Below are 23,730 nucleotides of genomic sequence, written 5' to 3'. Positions count from 1 at the left end.
AGGCAGTTCCTTTGACCTCATGATTCTCATTTGCTCTGACATGCACTGTGAGCTGTAAGGTCTTATATAGACAGGTGTGTGGCTTTCCTAATCAAGTCCAATCAGTATAATCAAACACAGCTGGACTCAAATGAAGGTGTAGAACCATCTCAAGGAGGATCAGAAGAAATAGACAGCACCTGAGTTAAATATGAGTGTCACGGCAAAGGGTCTGAATACTTATGACCATGTGATATTTCAGTTTTTCTTTTTTAATAAATTTGCAAAAATTTCTACATTTCTGTTTTTTTCTGTCAAGATGGGGTGCTGAGTGTACTTTACTGAGAAATAAAATGAACTTTTTTGATTTTTGGAAAATGGCTGCAATGAAACAAAGAGTGAAAAATTTAAAGGGGTCTGAATACTTTCCGTACCCACTGTATATATATATATATGTATGTATATATATATATATATAGACATAATTGTATATGTCAATTTTGTGTTTACAGCTAGTTTCCACTGGAAGAAAAAATGGGTTAATGCAGATTTAAAAACAACAACAGAAATGTTTAATTTGTCCTTAATTGTGGAATGTAAACTTCCCCTCAGGATGTTAAAATCCTGAAATTCCCAGAAACAATACAGAGGACATGACCATATTCCTCTGTGTGGAGTCTATGGTTTACATTACACTGCAAGGTCCTGCCACTGACAGATCCATCTATTGTGGAGACCTACCTTCCATCTTATTTATTTTTATCTTGGCGTTTTTTAAATATTTTATTTAGGCGTAATATTTTCAGGGTACTGAAATGGCTCGTAAATAGAATGATTAAGCTTTTTCTATAACCATCTTTGCGTCTAGACAGAGGAGAGAAGATTTTTAGACAGATAACAGTCTTCATACTGAGGGGATCAGGACACCTGTAACACCAGAGTCTACAAACAGTAAGCATTTATTCATCCCAATACAGCGGGGGGTTTTTTCATCTTTTTCAAATCCTCTATCTTTGCACTATATGCTAAAATCAGTCAACAATAAATTCAACCTTCTATAGTTCCCCTGCACTAAACATGTATAAACACACAATATACTGTAAGCAGGTATCTGTTTAGACAAGCTTCCTGTAAACTTTAGACTAGTCCAGTCTGCAAATGCCACCTAATAACCACAAGATGGCGCAGTATACTTCATTGTTATTTTACATTCAAAATGTTAACACTGAACAAACTTCGTTTTTTTGAAAGCAACTAATCTTCTCACGTGAAATGTGTTTTAATTCAACTAATTTCTATTAGGGTGTAGTTATATACATATGTGTCTTGATGGTGTGCAGAAATAAATAAAAAAAAAGTCGAGTCTTTAAATACTGCATGTTGCTACAGGAATCATTTCCTGACTTTAAATTTTGAATACCAGGAGTTTTTTTTATCCTTGCCTATATGTTTTATTAAAAACTTTAATAGGTCAGACATGTTCCTGTAATTTGAAAGCTTTTCCATTTAGGCTTTTCATTTGGTCATCTTTGTTGTTGGGTTAGGAGGAAGCTGTTTCCCTCTGGATTACAGTTTAGTGAAAGACCTGAAATTTAAAAGGAGAATGTAAATGTAGTGCCAGATTGCAGCAAACTCTGACCTCAGATTATGAATCACATCCAAAATGCATTTAAACACACACACCCACACCCCTCAGATTGGGAATGAAATCTAAATCCACATGAGTCTGCTGTTGGCCAGCTCCACAGCACTTTTAGTCTTTGATCTTTCAGCCCTCACACAAACAAGATCATTTAGATTTCATCAGTTTTTTATACATATTCTTCATGTTCTTTTTTTAGCTCAAGGTTAGGTTTTTGTTAGTTTTTAGTGTGGGTTTTGTAATTTTTAAGATATTTTCAACCAAGTTATTTCATTGCCATTTTGATGCATTTATGCTTTGTAAAGCTACTTACCCCCTTAGCTTCAGCATAGAAAATGGTTATACACTGTGAAATTTGAAATATGAAAGTTTAGGCTTTATATACTTGGGTGTCATCATGCTGCTGTCCTCTCAATGACCTTTCTTGGCCAATACCAACTAATCACTTTCTTACTAGTTAACTCTTACTGCAGCCAGGTCCCGCGGCGTAGATCAAATGGAAGATCAGACAAGCTACAGGGGTCCTAAATTCTCCCAGCCTCACACAGTGTCACTGCACATTTAACTGCTTATTTCTAATCTGCCACTCCCAAAATGAACGTCAAAGCTGCAGGGAGTCACCCAAAGCTCGGATCTTCCTTTAAATCCTCAGATTTACAAGTAGTTCAGTGTTTCGGTCTTAAGAGTCAAACGGTAATCTGCACGTGTTGGAACCAGAGAACGAAGTAGTTATCTGTAAGGCTGATGCTTTTTTTTAACAAAAATGACCACACACTATGTGCTGAGATCGCAATAGGCCTACTTCAATAAGCGCTAAAGGACACTCCAGCAGTGGTTTCTCGTGGAGGATTAGTCCCCGGCTTTCTCAGGGATTTGACCCAGCTGCCTTTGAGTCCTGATCCTTGCCCTTCAATTCCCATTCCTCTTTTTTGACCGCTATTTTGCTTCTCTGGGGTCAGATATGGCTTGTCACAGCAGGAATCAGAATTGCAAGCCCCAAGACTCAGCTGGGGCTCACAAGAAAAACACTTTAGCAAATGTAGAATGCTTTTCCTCAAGTAGGAGCGACATGAATCCGATGAGTCAAGATCCTTCAATCTACAGTACCCCACTGAGCTGCAGTAAGACCCTGAGAGTTGTTTACTGTTGGTGTGATGATGTTGTGGCTGTGAGAGCAGAGTTACATGCGGTGCAGATGTACTGACAGAGCAGACAGTTTCAAAGAAGAAAGAGACGTGAACATGGAAATGAGCAAAGTGTTCTAACTAAAAATAAAGCATGAAAAATGATAAATGAGGAGTTTGAAATCATTCATGAAGATGCACTCGGAAGAAAAACAGTTCATCTCAGTTTTGTAACTTTGTTTGTACCTCAAAACTTTATTTTGAGAGCAAAGTCCAAAAGACAGGACTTAAACACTGATTAGTTAGTTGCAGAAACCTGACTTTTTTGTGGGGTTTTTTTTTTGGTTTTTTGGTTTTTTTACACAAAACAGTGTGGTTTTCTTACTAAATATTTAGCTCTGATTTTGGTTTCTAACATGATCACCAGCTAGTCGGTAACCGTGTGTCAGTTGTTTGTTGCTGGCCAGGTAGTGTACAGTGGATTTATCAGAACTATTTTGCTAAAATAAAAAATAAAATACTGCTTGCTGCTGCTGGAAACAGACTGATGCAGAGTGAGAGTGAACTAAAATAGTACATTTACCAGGCCGTAAAACCAATACAAGGAGTTGAAAGACGCTAAAACGCTGTATAGAGTTGCAGAGTTGGGTCTGGGTGGGTTTGTGACTATGAGAGACTTGAAGGCATGGGGCATGAAGGTACAAACGTGCAATTCAAGAGTTACAAGACAGGAAACTAAACTATCAGATTTAAAAGTTGCCTGCAAGCACAGACATGAATATACAAACTTTCAAAACAAAATTGACAGATAAATGTAAAATAAAAAAAGTATGCAACTCTTTTTGCAAGCACGCCTTTAAGAAATTAATACTCTATAGATGAGTAAAACTGTTGTATTTTTACCTTTGTCAGAAATATTAAGCGGTGGAGCCTATCACAGCATGTATTTACTTTTATATGGGCAAAAACTACAGAGTGCATCACAATGGATGTATTGGTCCTTAAACTAAAATAAAAAATAAAAATATTTCATTACAGCTTCACTCACACGGGCTGGGTTTACACAAGTGGTTTGGATCGAATGCTGAAGTCTTTCAGTAAAATGTAATCAAAGTGTCAGGGGAGTAAACCGAACTCCCAGGCGCTGCAGAGAATCCTGTTTCAAACTGCAGCCTAATCAGAGCTGCCTGTGGCTCAGTGCAGCCTCATTATCTCCTCATTTCCCCCAAGAATTTCTCTACATCTCCATTATTTGAGCTGCTGCCACAGATTACGGTGAGAAGGGCTGTCTTTTCCTCTGTTAACCTCTCGTTAGAGGAAAGACCCACTTCCATACTTTTTGTTGGCTTTATATGCTGCTGTGCTCCACACACACACACACAATACAAAAACACATGTAAACGTATATATAAATATACAAACTATGTACAGTATCAAGCTCCTCTCCTGTGGAACCAGGTTCCAGGTTGGGTTCAGGAGGCAGACACCATCTCCACATTTAAGAATAGGCTTAAGACTTTCCTCTTTGATAAAGCTTATAGTTAGGGCTGGCTCAGGTGAGTCCTGAACCATCCCTTAGTTATGCTGCTATAGGCCTAGACTGCCGGGGGACTTCCCATGATGCACTGAGCTCCTCTCTCCTCTCTCTCTCCATCTGTATGCAACCTCATCCCATTAATGCATGTTACTAACTCGACTTCTTCCCTTTCTCGCACTCTTTGCATTCTTGTCCCTCTCCTCTCTCCTTCTGTCGCCTGTCAACCCCGTGTTCCTGCTTGACACCCTCTGCTACAATTATTGTCACTAGTCCTATTGTTATTATTATTATTGTCATTAATATTAGTATAATTGTCAGTACCATTAGTCGTTTTATGTAACACTACTACTTTTACTGTTTGTATTTCTGTGCGGATGTTGTGTTTGCTGCTCCGCCAACCCTGAGTCACGGTTCCGGTTCTCTACCTCCTAAAAGGGAGTTTTTCCTTGCCTTTTTTGCCAAGTGCTTGCTCATGGTGGGATTTGTTGGGTGGGAACAAAGAGAACGGTCTGGATCTGTTGTATATTAACAAAAAAAGTATAGGGACACACTGACCGGGTCTGACACATGCAAATTTGCATCGGTGCATACACACAAATACCCAATATACTATATGCATGTGTGTGTGTGAACATAGCATAGAGAGAGACATTATAATACAAACTGAAAGTGGAGTGAGCAAAGACTGTGTTTGAGCGTACTTGTGTGTGTCGGTGTGCTGCGTTTTTGTGTTATATAACAGTATTCAATGTGCTCTGAGATGTTGCATTAGGGATTAGGTAGGCTGATAGTGACAGAGCTGCAGATTGCCACTGCCTCTGTGAGTGTGTTTGTGTGTACAGAGACAGACAGACCTTCTGATGTTTAATATTCTTCACAATAACTACACTGTACACTTAGCTTTATTGTTCATCAAAACAGAATGAGTGTGTGCTTCTTCTGTCTGCCTGATAAACTTTTTTTATGCGGCGATGCCACATGTTTTTCCAGACATAAGAACTTGAAATCATTTCAACTTTTTCTGAAACCAAATTAGCTGTTAATTGTAGTTAAAAAAATAAGCATGTATTATGAAAGCTGTTGTTCATAGTAACAAACCCACAGAGAATAATCACCCAGCAGTTGCCCTCAGCTGTGTAGAGCAGTTAAGCTTCTTTTAGCCCACTGTTTTGGTTCTGCAGCCGAAAATTTTACTGTTTTGGTTCACTCTCATCGCTCATCTCATCACATTAACCTTAACCTCCAGACAGCTGTCTTCAGTGAAAAAGCTCTAATAAACTTACTGTACACTACCTGCCCAGCACCTAACAACAGACAGACACAGTTAGCAACTACCTGGTGAACTCGCCTGTTCTCATTCCCAGAGCGTCAAATACCTACTATTTGACACGTCCTTCAGCATCCAACGCACATGGCAACTTAAGCGTCGTAGTTCAGCGCATTGGGGGAAGCCCTTTAGCGTCACTGTTCAATGCTAAAAGTAGGCCTAGTATAAATAACAGAAAAGTCAGAGTAAAGAGGTGGTTGGTCGGACTTTCGGTGTTTAAGCCAATATTGATTCTTTTTAGTTATGCTACGTAATTTATGTATGCAACATTATGTAACGTATGTCACATAAGCAACGTAGTAATCTTAACCCAAACTATGATCTTTTCCTAAACCTAACAAAGTAGTTTTGTTGCCTAAACCTAACCAAATTGCAATGTTTCACATTAACCACTAGTTTTTCTTTGAAAGTGTAACTGGAGGTTGCATATTTATTATTGCTAACTTGACTGTGGACAGCTACACATACTAAAAACATGCTAAACGGTACCCAGAGCAAAAAATGCTGCCAAGAGTGTGGACCAAGCGTCAATGGGTTGGGTGAACACACCGGAGCATGTATAGCCAGATATTTTAGGGAGTTAGCAGTTGGTGGAGAGAAAACAAAGCTAAACAGAGAGTGACTATCCAACATCCATTTGAAGACTTTTTACGTTGTTTTTGCAGCTTGTTTTGCTGCCACCAAATGGCCAAAAATTAACGCTGCTTTAAGTGCTTACTACTGTATTTTCCAAACCGTAAGATGTTTTTATTTCTCTTGTTTCACAGACCATGTCTCAGCAAGTTGTTAGGCTATCAGATCCAACATCTTCCTCATTGTCATCACGTGCTATGCTGACAATTTTCTTGGAGAGACTTCTACGTTAGATAAACAGTAAAAAAATAAATAAAATAGCCTCGGTTTCACCTTCCAGTTTGTCAATGAATGGAAAGTGGCGTATGCAGATGTGAATGTCAGGTTTGTGCTATAAAGCAATTCGGCAGACTTACACAATGATTCAACACAATGTAAAATGTGGAGTAGAGGCTGGTAGAGACTGATAGTCAGCTCAGTGAGCTGTTGTTTGCACTGGTTATACATATAGATTGTTTCATAATTAATGCCATAATTAATGTGATCATGGTGCCTCATTGGGCACCATGATCACCATCTAAACCATAGTGAAGAACGTCATCATGAGGATTATGGCTTTTACATAATGATTAACTGCATCCTTTGTATAAAAACGTGTGTGTTTGGATGTCAGCTGGGGAAAAAACTTTGTTTACATTTCCATTGAATGTGGTTGAGGACTACTTTATTCATTTCTCCCTAATCTTCCTCCTCCTGATGCAATAACTTGGGTGAGGGAGGTGTGCGTGGAGGTCAACAGTCCTCCACAGCTTCTTAACTCTTTATAGCTCTGTGTCCAACTGCAGAGTTGGTTCTGTGTGTTCATCACAACACCGTACCTCTTTCACATTACACATTAAAATATTGATTAGTGCAGCTTACCAAGATACCCAGATATCACAAAACAACAGCTGACCTTCATGGTGGGTGTTGGATTTGTTATTAATCTGAGATTTTCTCTGAAAAGAGTGCCAACTCATCCCTGTATTGCATTTTGTAATTCACATTTCAAGTTCACATTTCTTATGCATTAAGCAAATTTCCCAACATCAATTAAACCCTGACGCCTGAAACCACCTTCTTCGTTCAGGTCCCCTGATTTATATTGATAGGATGGGTGTATTTTTACCATTAAAACCTTGCCTAGTGCAGCTATAATTTGATGGCTTAAAATAAAATGTTGGATCAGTCCTTTGAAGCCTTCCGTGTGTCCACTTTGGCAAAGCTGTGGCTGTAAATAATGTAGTTTGCGGCAGCAGAGCCCGCCGCATCCCCATTTACTGGCCGAACATTTGATAGAAGGCAGATTTCTCAGGCTAAAAGCACTGGATCTCACTTCATCTGTCTTTCTTTTCCAATCTCTTGCTGTCTTTGCTTCTCTCTCTGATTGTTTTCCACCCGCTCTCATGTCATCACTCACCACGCCTGCTCGCTCTCCACTATCTCTTTCCTTTTCTCTCTCCATCTATTTCTCCTATTTCTGGTCCCACATGCATCAATTATTCATGTCTTTGCAGGGACTTTATGACTATAGAGCTATCAATAAGAGCAATCAGAGTCATCATATTACACCTGAGCATCTACCTGTGACGTATACAGTCCCACATGAGGATGCATGCACATACAGTACAGCCACAACACAAATGTGAGATTGTGCACATAGTACTCAGAGATGCAGGGGAAAGTAGGCAGGTAGTGAAGTCACGTTTTTCACCGCATAGTTGCAAGTGCAAAACACAAGAGAATCATAAATGGTATTGTTAAATTTATAAATCATGAGAAAGGCTTTTACATGTTGTGGTTAATAATCCTGAATTCTTCAGCTGATTTTCGATTTTACTTTAATTCTTGATGATGAAATAAGGGTAAACGAGCATTGTGGTGTAGCTTGACCTTAACCAATAATGTTCTCTCATGTGAGTTTAGCTGGAGCTAAAGGTTTTAGTGTGGAAAAGATTCACTGAGAGTAATCTAAACCTCGTAACTAGATTCTGGACTAACTTGCCAGATTACAACAAGCAAAGCAAAACGTGTGGGTTAGCTGACTCTGCAAGAACACAAAAAAGTGTGATGTGATTATTTTCCTTACATCGGTTGGTCCCATGTCAAGTGTCACTGAAAATAGAGGATCACTGACCCTTTCTTCAACTTGCTTGATGTTGTCTTAGCTGCCAACACTCTCCACTACCATTTTTTTTTACTTGCTTTGTGTATTTCTTTGTAAAGTTGTACGTTAGCTCGGGCAACTACAGTGGCAGTGCACACACACTGCGTTGCTTTGCCGTTAACCTCCTAACACACAACCATAAATTCTGCTTTAGCTTTCATTTCACTTTCCGACCAATTGTACTCTCTGTTCAAGCTGTATACATCGCCTGCCTCAAAGAAGTACTAGGAGGCAGGCTTCAGTGTCTAACACAGCCCACATAGCGAAAGCATCACCATTGGCAGAGCAGCAGCCAACATCTGTTTCTGCACTGCAGGCGTTCAGGCACAATATTGCGCGCAGGTCACCACACACAATCACTGTTGTTACCAGCATGAAAAAAAGAAAAATAAACTTGAGGTGTAAAAGGATGCTTCAAGTTACATCTGTTTAGTGAGTGAAACTGAACAGACAGAATTGTATCTGTTATGTCAGAAACATGGGAAAAATACAATAGAAACACTTAACCTGTCAAGTCAACCATCCTCTTGGACCATGAGTTAATTTACTGCTGGTTGACTCAGTCAACCAGCTGCTGTACTACACACTGCCTATACTACAGTACATGGTGCTTTTGGTTGGTTTAGGCTTGTGTGTTATGTTGTAAGACCCTCCAGTCACACATTGGATGACAATGCTAATCTGTCTGTTCTGTTTCTCTCCTCAGAAGCCGTATACACCCCACCTTGTGATGGCAAATATTGATCAGTCTGAAAGTCTAAGTGACACCTTTAACCACCTTTGCTGTCAATACCGTGAAACTGCCGCGTGAGAGGGACACATGGGGAGAGGGGCAGAGATGGAAAGAGCTGCAACCAGGAATATCAGGACTTAAGGCTGCATGAGTTAGAGCTCAGCACAGCTCAGCGAATGAGTTACTGTTATGCAAGAGCTCAGTCAGCCCAGCTGGAGATCAGGAGAAAGAGAGAGAGAGAGAGAGAGACAGAGCGCAGCGGACCGAGTGAGCAGTGAGAGCACGAGTGAACGAGCTGAGGGAGAGAGAGGAGAGGGCTGGAGAGAAAACAACAGCAAGTGAGCAGAGAGCAAGCAGATTACAGCTGGATCTACCATACACACACACAAACATACATGAACATACACACTCCCTCACTACCTCTCTTTCTCTGTCATGCCTTCTTGCAGCAGGGCAGCAGCATGAGTGGCAACACAGAGGGGGTTTTCCTCTCTCCGCCGAGTCAGTGAGAGAAGAAGAGGACAGACAAAGAAGACTAAAGAAGAATTAAGAGAAGAGGAGAGGTAGGAAGAGGAGTAGAAAAGCAGAGGAGGAAGAAGAAAGAAGGAAAGGGAAGCACCAAACTTTGCTCAAGGATCTTTCCACCTCATACTGAGACTCTGGTGGAGTCAGAGCACCTGACCATGAGGCTGTGATTCCTCCTCTTTCTTCTTTCCTCTTGCAGACCTCTTCTTCTTCATTACCTGGTCCCATGTCTCCGAAAGTGGGACCCACCGCTCAAAGCACAGGCACCCACCTCTGGATGCTGCTGTGCCCCGTGTTTTGTACTCTGGTCCTGGCCAGAGGCTCCACGCTGAGCCCTGAGGACTCGCAGAGCACCGCTGCAACATCGCTGCTGGAGGACTGGACCGGCTCGACGATCCAGCTGCAGCCAGACCTGCAGACTGAAGCAGAGGGGCCAACGGAAGCACAGACAGAGGCTCTGACAGACATGCCAACTCAGAGCACTACCCGCAACTATACAGGTTAGTCTGTCTGGCAGTCACCTATTGATTTCTTTTTACCGCTACTTTCCTATCAGTGTGAGGTTTAATGATGATTTTTACTTGCGTGCAAAAAGTTTTCAGCTGCATGCTGAAGTGCCAGAGTTGAATCCACACTGACAGAAACCTTTCAAAAGTGCTAGATGTTCTTCACTGTCGAGTCCATGAAATTATTCTGTGACTAGAGCTGAGACGATTGGTCAATGCATCGATTGATCAGTCAACAGAAAATGAATAATCATCAACTCGATAGTTGATCATTCATTTCACCAATTCCTGAATGCCACAATTCATTGGTTTCAGCTTCTCAACTGTGATAGTAAAATGAAAATATTTGGGTTCTGGACTGTTGTTTGGACGCTAGCTATTCAAATATTTAAACTTGGACTCTGGGAAATTGTGGTGGGCCTTTATCAGACATTATATAGACCAAGCAATTTATCCATTAATTGATATTACTCAAAATCAGGACTTTTGGCAAAAATTGCTTCTACAAAAGTCATAAACTTTGATTGCCCATTCCCAAAATACTAACTTGATACATTGGTATTTAGATTTAGATATTTAGATATACTGGTGACCTTTTAACACCACAGTTACTATATGTACTATATACTGTATATACAAGTCTTGTTATTAGGTTTCCATTGCCATCAACACTACCAGCAAAAAAATAAGTCCTTACAGGATCTTGAAACTGAACCTGTGGTGTTAAAGTCGGCTTCCATATTGATTTGTGTTTCTCCTTACCGTAACCCGGTCCCGACCTTAGGCCTAACCTCAAGTATTTTCTCTGATACCTCAAGCTAGACTTAGCCCTAAATCAAACCTTAACCCTTACAACAGATAGCAGCGCCATATATGGTAAACACTATGCGAGGAGGAAACGGAGGAGGAGAGTTTGTACACAAGATCGTGACTTCTCCCTGTACTGTCAACACCAATATCACAGTTTATCCAAAACATGTCTTTGAAAGTAACTGAAGTTCTTTGAATTTCAATTCTTGCGTGGACTCGTTTCTGGTTTGCAGTTTTTTGCTTGAGCACCCATCCGAGAGTAGAGCTACTCGCTCCAAAAACCTCCACTGTCCTTTCATGCACACGCCATGGAAAAAGCGACCACGAAACTAGAAAAGACTTGTTGATCCTCAAGCTTGCAGTTTGAAGTGCGTGTGCTTGTTTGCACAAATGTGTGTGTTCCCTTGTATGTCTTTGAGAGTGAGAAAAGTTTTTGGAGGGGGTTGTTAGAGAGTTTAAGTACTGGGACTGTAATCTTTTGTATCATGTCAATATGTCAAGTACAAACCTGTTACTACATGTGTGCATTTATGTCCAACTCTTTTTTGTGTGCCCTTGTGTGGGAATACAGGAGTGTGTGTGCATACAAGCAAAAGTGCACTGGTGCACTGTGTGTGTGTGTGTGTGTGTGTGTGTGTGTGTGTGTGTGTGTGTGTGTGTGTGTGTGTGTGTGTGTGTGTGTGGCGGCAGGTGAAGCAGTTAAAGACAGTTCGTTATGTCCAGGCTGGAGCTGCTCAGCCTGAAGAGAAAGCTGCAGCACCGCTCGCATGACTTCACCTCCACTGGAGCATGAGCTGCCTTTCTCTTCTCCTCCACTCCCTCTGTCCATTTCCCCCTCTCTCTCTTTCCTTCTCTCCTCTATGTCACCCTCTCTCTCTCTCTTCTGTTTATTTTCTCGAAGATCTGCCTCATCTGTCTCTCTTTTCTACTAATTCCTTTTTCTCCCTCTGTCACTTTGTTTCTCTTATCTTTCTGATCTCTGAGTGTCTGTCACTTCTTCTTTCTCCTTTTATATCTTCCACTGTCTCTCTTTCTTTCGTTTCCCACCATTTATTAAGCCCCTCACCCGCCCCTTCTCACTCACAGGGCCCATATCCTCACGTGTATGCATTAATAGCCTACAGCTGATGACAAAATGCAAATCTCACATGCCTAATACACTCATAATACGTGCACACACACACACACACACACACACTGGAAATGGACGCACTCCTCTGCCCAAACGACTCCAATCTCCTTAAAGGTTTAGAGAATAAACAACACAGTTGCTCGTTTCATAACGGCAGCTCAGTGTCTGACAGCAGGAATAAGCACTTTATACTTTAATAACACAACCACACACACACACACACACACACACACACACATAAAAGCACACACACACATACAGGTGATCAGCTGGCTTACCACATCGCACCACATGCATGAATTACGTTTCCAAAGATTCAAAATCCTGGAGGTGTGATTAATATCAGCGTTCAACAAACAAAGTGTATCTGTGTGTGTGTGTGTGTGTGTGTGTGTGTGTGTGTGTGTGTGTGTGTGTGTGCGCGCGCGTATAGTATAAACTACTTATTCCGGCTAGCATTAACAGATAAAAGCTCTTCCATTTTGTTTACTCTTTTCCACCACATTTAAGCCTATTTGACTCTTTCCTTCAGGTCTGGATTAGAGCAGAAATACTGTATTTATGTTTGGATATTTTAGCCATTTTAGCTACAGTATTCAGTTTCAGTATAAAACCAGTGTCCCTTGTCATTTTTGGGCTTTTATATATGCAGAGACTTTGGACAGAGAAGATTTATAAAGCAGCCAAATCAAAACCACTCAAAGACTAATTCTGGAGTTTGTTAATACTGTGCACATCTCTGCACAAACTGTAATTTAAATCACAGCCATATTGTACATATTCTTTATTATTCCTTTATATATTTGTTTACATATTACTGTCAATATTATACTTTATTGCTCAACCTGTTTTTATTCAGATGTACACCACAGGCCAAAGTCTATTTAACTGTACTCTTAGCAAACTGTTTCAACCGATTGTCCATTATTTTTAGCTATTAATTTCAACTATTTATCTGTTACTTTTAGGTTACTTTTTGCTATCTATTTGAACCGTACGTTCATTACTTTCAGCTTTCTATTTCAACCAATTAATTCAAGAGAAAACACATAGTGTATAGGTGTTACAGTTACAATATGATGTATATATTATTTACCCCCTGGTATTTGCAGTAGTACCTAAGTACCCTTTTAGGTACAGGTAGGGCTGGGCAATATGGCCAAAAATGTTATCACGATAAAAACATTTATTAAGTATTTATGATTCTGATTTCATATCATTCAATATCGATAATTATCATGATAAATGTCAAATCATTATTTAAGTTGTTCAAATTTTTGCTTCTGAATGAAAGTTGAAGAAACCAGATGGTTAATTTTGGTTTTAAATTTTCTTCATGGTCAGACCAAACACTTGATGCCAAACAGTGGATCACTTCACAAATCTGAGGTAGAACATTCAGAACTATTATATAAAATCTTCTTTTCAATAAATATGCCTGAGTAAAATTAATTAAAATCCTCAAATAAATATAAGTGCTAATTTGTACATGATTCAAATGAAATAAATCAAACATTTATTGACAATATATTGAACATTTGTTATATTGTTAATGAGGAAAATTATATTGTGATAGTCATCATTAATGTTTTGTTGCCCAGCCCTATAGGTGCAAGTAGCCCTGAGGTTGGGAATCACTGTGTTATAGTAATACTTTCCAGCTTTCTAGTGTGTAAATACAGCACAGAATGTTTAAAACCTCAAAGAGAATTCATCTATTGTTGTCATTAAACATATTCCTGAATATGGTTTTAGCATTAAAAAAGCTAGTTCAATGCCATATCACAGATGAGTCAGCAGTCAACTGTAACTGGTAGAGATTCAGTGTCTGCAGGGCAGAAACAACCTGAAAGTCTCCCCTGTCCCTACATCTGTATCAATTGTTTTAAAATCGATAAAACTGGTGAAGCAGATGTGTGAAGGTTTAGCGTACAGAGCCTTGGAGCACTGGGTCACAGCAGAGCTTTCAGACTCTGTCAATACTAGCTGTGACTCATTATGCAGCTCATCCAGGAATCCTCGCTGCCAGCCATTCCTGGAAGTAAATTGATCAGAGTTCTGCTATTGATTAACCTGTACTCATGTGTTCCTCCTTTTACGTCAGACTGCATTTTATATAATCAGGTTTTAACTGAAAGTTTTTAAAAGCTTGTGAAACTCCAATTCTGTTCAAGTAAAGATAATGACCTATTTCGATCTCATAGCGATAGTGAGTCTATATCATCAGTATTCAACAGCTTTTACACTTCACTATATTATCTCCCTCTCAGCCCTTTGTGGTGTGGTCATCCTCAACCTCTACCTGAGGCCCGGGAGTTTGAGGGTTCTGCGCAGTATCTTAGCTGTTCCTAAGACTGCACTCTTCTGGACAGAGACCTCTGATGTTGTACCTGGATTCTGCTGGAGCCAGTTTGGGGGTCACAGCCCCCAGTGCTCCGATCACCACTGGCACCACTGTTGCTCTTCCTTTCCACATCTTTTCTAGCTCCTCTTTCAGCCCTTGGTATTTCTCAAGCTTCTCGTGTTCCTTCTTCTTGATATTGCTGTCGCTTGGGATTGCCACATCTATCACTGCAGCCTTCTTCTGCTGTTTGTCGATCAACACGATGTCTGGTTGGTTAGCCATCACCAGTTTGTCAGTCTGGATCTTGAAGTCCCACAGGATCTTAGCTCGGTCATTCTCAACTACCTTAGGAGGTGTCTTCCAGCCCATACTCATGGCAGATGTTCCTGTACACTATGCCAGCTACCTGGTTATGGCGTCCCATGTACGCACTTCCTGCCTGCATCTTACACCCTGCTGGTAGGATTTCTTTATGTCAGCCACTTCTTCTATCTGTCGGTGGTACATGCTGTGCAGCGGCTTGTCTCTCCGTGAAGGTTCTTCCTCCTCCTTGTCCTCACCCTCGGGTTTCTGCTGCCTCAGGTATTCACTAAGCCCTTCATCTTTAGGGGTCATCTTCCTGATGTACTCTTGGATCTTATCCGGGACAATGGTTTTCACACTCACTAGCCTTCGTCCTCCCTGGCACAGCCTAGTCTCAGGGGTGAAACCCTCCATGCATTGTGAGGAGCTTTCTTGTCATGATGTCAGTAGCCTCTATCTCCTCCTTTGGCCAGTTTATTATACCAGCGGTGTGTCTGATGACTGGCAGGGCATATGTGTTAATGGCTCGGATCTTGTTCTTCCCATTCAGCTGACTTTTCAGGACCTGCCTAACTCTGTGCAGGTATTTGGCTGTGGCAGACTTCCTTGCTGCCTCCTCATGGTTTCCGTTAGCCTGTGGGACCTGGAGGTATTTGTTTGTTGTCCTGAACCTTTGCAATGTTGCCTTCTGGTAGTTCATACACCTGGATAGCTCAGCGGTTAATGGCACTGAATTTGGTGCATACAGGCTTGGAATTCGCCTCGGAACAAGACATTCATGGGCTAGAATATATATATATATATAGTGTATGTCATTTCATACATAACTTACATTATACACAATGTTCACTGCAGAGAAAGCAAGATATACAGTACATAAAAAGTACGCACAGTACATTAAGCTGACGATCCAAAGTGACTTACGACTGTTATATACGTCAGAGGTTGCATGCCTCTGGGGCAACGATGGGTTAAGTGTCTTGCTCAGGGACACAATGTGTCACTGTGGGGAATTGAACCCGGGTCTCTCATCAAAGGCATGTGTCTTATCCACTGGTTCATCACCACCCCCCACCACTGGTACTCATTTAAGTATGTGGAATTTATTGCAGTATTTTTTTTAGGAAAAATATCTATTCCAAATTCTACGCTTTTTAAGCTTATAGTTTTAAATCAGACTAAGAGTCTACACAGCCATGCTCAATGAGGCTGTGCTAAGGCACTATGGTTCTCTGAGCTAAATGCTAACGTCTGTATGTCAACATGCTCACAATGACCATGTTAACCTAGATGATGTGTAGTATATAAAGTTTTACCATGTTTACCATCTTAATTTGCTGTGTTAGAATGTTAACATTTACTAATTAGTACAAAACAAAAAGTAAAGAGGAGGCTGATGGGAATGTCATTAGTTTTACAAGTATTGGACAAAATAAAAAATTTGATTTCATAGTGGCGCTATACAAAAAGTCAGAGGATCACGAAAGTTATTACAATTAATCCTGAAGCAAACAAGAGTGTTTATACATAATATCACTGCAATCTATTCTATAGTTGTCGAACATTTAATTCAAAACCACAAATGTCCACCTCATGGATGAGCTAGATGAAAAGTCAGGTTTTCCAAAGTCATTAGGATTCATCGTCTGGGGACCATGACTGTTCAACCGTATATTCAATCCATCCAATGGATGTCGAGGTCCTTCACTGAAATACTGAAAACTTTGACTAGAGCACTAGAGGAAACCTCAGAGATTCACCAAAGTCAATTACATTCATCCTCTGGGGACCATGTCTGTATAACATTTCATGGCAAACCATCCATTAGTTGTCAATGTATTTCAGCCTCGATCAAAGTGGCGGACCGACTGACAGTGACCTGATGCACCGACTGTAACTACAGACAAGCAGGTCACAGATATTAGATTACGTTTAACATGATGGTTTAACCGCTCATTAGCGTTTGCGCTCTTCCACTGATAAACATGGCATTAGCTAGCTTTGTGACCCGGGAGGAAGCTGGGAGAGGGCAATTAAACACAGGAGGGTTAGCAAGTAGGGTCATGAATGTTTTCAGGAGAGGAGAAATGATGAGGGCTATTTTTATTAGTGGTGAAGTCATGTATTTCACATGATCAATGACCAACTTGCCGTAAACACTGAGCCTGCTCTACTGTCCGCTCTTGTTTCTGCATGCTCCTGTAGACTCTGGTCAGCTGGCCTTTTTGTTTTATGGTGTGGCAGCGCTCTTAACAAGTGGTGGACCGACTGACAGATTGCCATCCCTAGAGCCAAGTCACTAGCAAAGTGTATTCACCTAGGGGTCTGAACAAATTTTAGGAAATGTAAATGAAGTAAATGGGGCAGGAAAAGGATACTTTAAATCAGTCCAATTATAATAAGTTAATCTAATTGTATAAAAACTGTTAAGAATTGTGGGTGGAAATCAGTTATTTCTTTCACGTTACATCAGGAACTGTCTCCAGACTACCTGGTCGCAGACTGAGTTGGTGATAACAGTGAGGAGCTGCAGTGGTGCAGTTGGTGTACAGATTGACCTCATATTGAACACTGAAGATCTGGCAGGCTGCTGATGAGCAGCAGTTATTTCCGCCTTAGAAAAGCCATAAGCCTTAACATTAACACGGTTAACACAACCTATTAACCTCGACAGAGCGTGTGAGAGTTGATGTTAGTGTTAATCCCTAAATGAGGCCTATGTCAGTTACTTAGCAGGCAGTATGCCTTTTAATCTGGTCAAGCAGGAGTTTACAGTGAATCCTTACTGTCTCTGATATTATTTTTTATAACTTTTTTTTATCCAAAACCTCTTACTATACAGTCTTTACACAGAGCCCACCTTTACTGTTTTGTAATATTCCTACCAGCAGTAGTGCTATTGAGACTAAAATAACAACTAGCTAAGTAGTCAGACCTCAAAACCAAATTCTTGTAGTTTCAAAGTGGTTACAGTCACAGGAAAAAATAGGTGAACCCTTTGGAATTACAAGGATTTCTGCATAAATTGCTCATAAAATGTCATCTGATCTTCATCTAAGTCACAACAATAGATAAACACAGTCTGCTTAAACTAACAGCACACAAATAATTATCTGTTTTTATGTTCACAGTGCAGGGTGGAAAAAAGTATGTGAATCCCTAGGCTAATGACATCTCCAAAGCGGTAGGTAGAGTTAAAATGAGTTTTGTAACTCCCTTCTGTAGCAGACAATATACATTAATAAAGAATCAATAATAAAAAATGGTAAAGAGAAATAAACTATCATCACTGGAGCAGTGCTGAGGATGAATTAGAGTTTAAGAGTCTGATAGCTTGGGGGGGGGGCTTCTCTGCAGTCTGGTGGTGTGGCAGCAGAAACTTCTATATCTCTTCCCAGACTACTAACAGATGAAGACGAGATCACATTTTAGGACCAATTTCTGCAGAAATCCAGGTAATGCAAAAGGGTTCACATGCTCTTTACCGCAACTGCGAATATTCTAAGTGAATCCAGCATCTTGAACAAAAACAAAGGTTCAGTTTTAGATACAGGATCTACCTCACGATGACAATAAGCTGCTTATTGTTCACTCTAAATCTCTTTAGATAAGATCATCAGCCAAAAAGCGTAAATGTGAGATGTTACAATGCCTTTAATCTGATTAACTGACAGGCAAAGCCAATTACCTTTGTCTATTCCAGGCTATTTCTAGTGCAAGAAAAGCTGTTAATGACATGCTAACACCCAGGAATACAGATGCACACACTCAGCGGTAGAGTCCAGTGTATTCTGAAGCCAATTACTTCTGTCTATTTGAGTTGTCTGTCTGTCTGTCTATGCCATGCTAGAAATCTGCCTTCATGGTATCTCACATTAACACTACAAACAAGTTGACCCTGTTCTCATATACAGAAGAACCAAAATAGTATATTGTAACACAGAATTTTCCCTTATGATAGATTTTTTTTTTAGGAAAGGTGCAGCAGCAGTTTAGCAAAGATCTAAACTTTAACATATGCAATGTTTGGATGTCTGCAAACACTCATGACCCACAAGGAGAATTTCTGTGGGGATACTTGCTGTAGATGCAAGGACACAGACATTTACACATGCAGTGCCAGGTGTATTTCTGTCAGCGACACTCACACTTTCGTCACTCCTGAGCCCTAAAGGCTTGGTGAGCTTCAGACAAAGAGTTCCTTCTATCTCCTGCCTGTCAATCCAATATGGTTGTTGGCAGTGACTCAACTTCATTATTACCTTCCCACGGCTTAAAGCTAGCACCGCTTGCTGAACACTGAGGGAGAGTCTGAAATGAGCCTTCTCTCTGCCCTGATATTTGACGCTGGGTGAGAACAACTAAAGGGCAGGAGGAACGAAGGTGAAGAGGCAATGAAGACAAAAAAAAGTAACCAGTAAAATCTCCTGGAAGTTACTGGTCCCAGTCAAGAAGAACAATCCCACCATAAAACAGCTAATTTTTGTTTTTACACTTTGGTTGTTGTTTGTTGGTTGTTTGGTTGGATTAAATAGTCAATAGCTGCGTTTCGACCAAAGGAACTACACCAGTTTGTTATTAAATGTGTAACGGACTTTATCATGTGTCTCTTCATCATACTCCCACACAAAAAAGCTGCTTTAATGGTCAAGCAAGCCTATAGTTTTTCATTATATTCCAGTCAAATCTGATGTTAATTTATAAATGTTGCTCATGGATAGTGGTTACAAATAATGATGCCTACAGCCTACGTCAGCTGGTTAATTTGCCTAATCTTCGCAGGTCTTTAGACCACGATGGAAACGCACACAACAGTGGGCTGAAAGAACCTTTTAGTTCCTTGAAAATAGACCTGGGGACTTAAAAGTCCCTGGTACTTTTGGTCAAAAAGCTAATGAGTGAGCTCTGGGACAGAGACAGGCTAGCTGTTTCCCCCTGTTTCGAGTCGTAGCTTAGTCAAGCTAAGCTAATATGCTGCTGGAATATGCGATGTGTAAGAATTGCTTTTTAAACCCAACAACACACTATAACAGATATTGATCCACCTTAAAGACTGCACAAGAAACTGAAACAAGAAAAGCAATCTAGTGCATGGTGTCCAGTGCAGTGAGGAATGTGCAGACATGTACACTGGAGAAACAAAACAACCTCTACACAAACACAGGCCAACCCAGAAGGGCCAACACTTCTGGTCAAGACTCAGCAGTTCACTGACATCTAAAGGACAAAGGACACTCTTTTGAGGATCACCATGTACACATTTAAGACAGAGAGGATAGATGGTTTGAAAGCGGTGTCAAGGAGGCCATTTACACCCAGATGGAACAACAATCGATTAACATGGGAAGAGGTTTGTGACACCACTTATCCCCCACTTTCATTGCTGTCCTTTCATCCCTTCCCAGGAAACTAAACAAACTGTCACTTTTGGCCTCATGTGAGAATGCCAACGATGGTCGTTCAGACCTGGCCTCAGGTGTCTCCAATGACCATAACAACTGTCGTTAAAACAACCAGGAGCACTAACAAACCAGCGGTATCAATGATCTGGACAACGACCCCAAGGAGGTTAAACAGCTGAGTTTCCATACCAGTCAGTCAGAACTGAAAAGGTCTCTTGGATGAGGGACAAAAGAATCTTTCACCAAGTCGAGCTGCCCTTGATTTTACCCTTCCTTAGATAACTATAACTTTCACAGACGGCACTAATCAAGGTTACACAACATTGCCAAGCAAATTAATTCCTGCTGTTTGACCATGTCTCTTTCACATGTACCTTTCAAGTATGTCTATCAAGTAAATTTAGGGGACAGGAGAGGTGTCAAGTGGGAGAGGATTGAGAGGGAGGTCGGATATCAAAGAGGCAGTGGGGAGTCACAATATTTTCAGATATAGCTCTGTCAATTAAGGGTTTATATCAATCAAAACAGGTGATTGTTGGAACAGTGGAAAGACTAACCAAGACAGTTTTGAGGAGTTTTATTTTGTTTTCTTTTTGAAATGTCCCAACAACAGAAATCCTCATCAAATGTTCTTGAGCTCTCTGAAAATTTCCGATTTTCTTTTGTTATAGAAGTATTGTTCGGCCTTTTGATTACATTTCCTACTTTTCCAGAATGCCAGATTGAGTTTTAGCTGACTTATTCCATTTGAAGTGACAGCCACTGTGGCTGAACAAGCAAGAAAAGAAAGGGGAATTTAGGATGTTGTGTCTGTTTGTCATGTAACTTTAATGAAGGCTTTCAGCTTAAATACGGTACACTGGTTTTTCTGTGCCAATAATTAAATTTTTTGCTTACATGGTGTTTATTGAACTCCGGGCTCAACCAAGTCTGATCTCCACATCTAGCTAAAAGGTTTCGAGACCAGTGTTTCTCACTTCTGGCATCTCAGTGACGTTAACCAGTCAGTTAATCAGTAATGTCTGTAGTTTCAGACTAGCCCTATTGTCCCTACTCTGTTAAACTGGACACTAGTGATGAGTGAATACACCATTATCTGCATCTGGTCAGCCAACAGAATTATCTTTATCTGTATTCGGAAAGGACGGGGCTTAATCCAGACTTGGGCAAACCAGAAATGAAATTGACTGAAACTGATATGAGCTGATCAGAAATTTCTATATTTATTATAAACCTAGTTCCAATATTTATTGTTAATTAGAAGATCGATATTGACCCATTTTACACATCTGATACTCGTACTTAAACTCGTACCTAAAAAGTGCTTTATCTGTACCGGATACTCGTTTCAGCCAAGTACTCCCTCAACCCTACTGGACAGATCATCCCCAGTCAGATCCAGCCAAAGCTGATGGTTAAAGGAGAACTCCATTACCTTTCAGCTTCTGCCTCTGGTTCCTGTATATAGTCAGTACAAAGTCTCAACCAATGAACAATCCCTCAAAAATGTGGCTCCTTCATCACTTTATTTCACTGTACTTTCACTGAGGCAAACATGCAGGTCTTTATGTCTTTGCACAGGAACACACCCAGCGCAATGAGAGCGAGACCAAAGGGGATTAGGTAATCAGTTGTGATACGGTGCATCAGTGAGGTGCCACAGAAATAGATACAGTGATGGAGAGGGCAGAGAGGCATGCTGTTTGTTTAAGGCCATATCACATAAAGCAGGAGCGGCTGCAGCAAAGGGACCAAAAAACACTCATGGAGAAGAAGAATCAGACAGGAACACAAGGATGAATGAGATGAAGCTAGTCAGCCGTCAGCCAAGAATGCCATCTTTCATTAACTTCAACTCAGACTTTTAGCGTCTGGTAAAGTCTGACCCAGATGTAATTTATTTTTAAACATTGTTTATCCAGGGAAAACTGACCAACCGTAGAGGAGGGAGATTCTGTCCTTCAGTCGGTTTAGTTAATGTCTAACTTCGAGCTGCAGGCCTTGTTTTATTATTTCACTCTCCATTTCTGAGTGTACTTTGTCTTCCTCTTTGTCAAAGTAAAACAAGCAATCTTCTGCTTTCACAAAAAAAGTCCTCAAGATAAAACACTGATGTTAATACAGAATGTGTTTCATGTGAAACACATTCTGTATTAACAACAATACTTGGAAGCACAAAGAAAACACATTGGCAGCTTTTTTTAGTACATCAACACCAAGGATACCAGCAGTAAAGCTGCACCAGCAAAGGGTTTTTATTTTAACAACTGATCAAATTATGTGTAATGTGAACATGGTTTGTTGTAGTGGTGAACCAACAGAATTTCCACCCGGCTCAGCAGATTCCTTCAGATCTATGGGGTATTAAATTCTAATTTCATAAAAGTTTATTATTTTGGTTCTACGACTCACATCTGTCTTGTTGTCTAAATTTTAGACAAACTCCAAATTCATGCTCATGTTGCTCTATGTCCACTGGATGCACAAATAAGCAACTGTATGTTGCTAATATGTTCCTCACATTAATTTTGTTAAGTGGTAATATCACAGTGTTTTTACACAAGGTACAAAGTAGATATATCACGATATGAAGTTCCCTTTATGCTACTCACAAAAAGTAAATGTTAAATGCAAAAATTGATACTAAATACAAAGTAGTAGTAGTTGAAATCTGTACGTCTTGCAGCAAACAGGCACATCAAATATGCCTGCTGTATCCTTACCGGTGTGCTCCATTAACTGCAAAAATAAGACTAAGGGCATTCAAATCCACTGTAGCCTACTTAAAACTCCACTGATTTTACACATCAAGATCAGTTTACTTGTGATGGGTACTACACATTTTCCCACAGTAACCATGGAATCTGAAAGTCATATTTACCAGGAAGGGAGAGTCTAACAATAAGATGCAATTAAGTTGCATTATGGGAAGTGTAGGATCCAGCATAGGTGTAGTTTACACTGGGGACATGTCTCCACCACTTTTTTAAAGCAAAATTTGTTAAAAAAAAATAAAATAAAAACATTCTGAAATATAGCTTGTAGTTAAATAACAAATGAAAATGCTTTTAGAAAGGTTTATTTGCACATTAAGAAAATGCGATTAAATTAGGCCTATAGAAAAAACAAATGTGCATTGTCCAACAAAAGTAACTTAAAAGCTACAACACAAAAACAAGCTACTGATAATAAAATGACCCAAAGACGTGCATGCACCAATCAGTAACTTTAACAGCTTCTTGACACAGTTTCTTTTTGGCCAAGTTTTCTGTTCTCTCCCTTTGACAAAAGAGGAGGGAAGAAAATCAAGCCTGCATATGTGTTGCCTCAGCAGGGATGATATTACATGAGAAGTTTATCTACAGGAGAAACAGATCTGAAAGCAACACAGAATGCCTGAGAGCTGCACTGCATTATATTTTATTTATACATTTTGAAATGTCACGTGTTTTACTTTAACATAAATAAACACATTTCCACCATAAATTGGTACAGAAACTTTCACCAGAATGCATTAAGTGTTTAATGATCAAAATATCCAAGGGGGGGGGGGGGGGGAACACCCAGACCCCCGGCTCACAAAGGCT

General features: G+C 40.2%; 1 protein-coding gene across 1 annotated transcript in view; it reads left to right on the top strand.

Annotated features, from left to right (window-relative positions):
- zgc:162331 (uncharacterized protein LOC793007 homolog) overlaps window positions 1-23,730 on the top strand; it is a 43,337-nt gene that overhangs the window by 3,580 nt on the left and 16,027 nt on the right. The window contains exons 2-3 of the mRNA XM_046072046.1: window positions 9,571-9,684; window positions 9,846-10,146. Of these exons, the coding sequence (XP_045928002.1) occupies window positions 9,873-10,146 (274 nt within the window). The 5' untranslated portion in view covers window positions 9,571-9,684; window positions 9,846-9,872. The remainder of the gene's footprint in view (window positions 1-9,570; window positions 9,685-9,845; window positions 10,147-23,730) is intronic.

The sequence above is a fragment of the Micropterus dolomieu genome, linkage group LG16 (assembly GCF_021292245.1).
Source record: "Micropterus dolomieu isolate WLL.071019.BEF.003 ecotype Adirondacks linkage group LG16, ASM2129224v1, whole genome shotgun sequence".
NCBI classification, from domain to species: domain Eukaryota; kingdom Metazoa; phylum Chordata; class Actinopteri; order Centrarchiformes; family Centrarchidae; genus Micropterus; species Micropterus dolomieu.
This window is presented reverse-complemented; position numbering and strand designations above follow the sequence as displayed.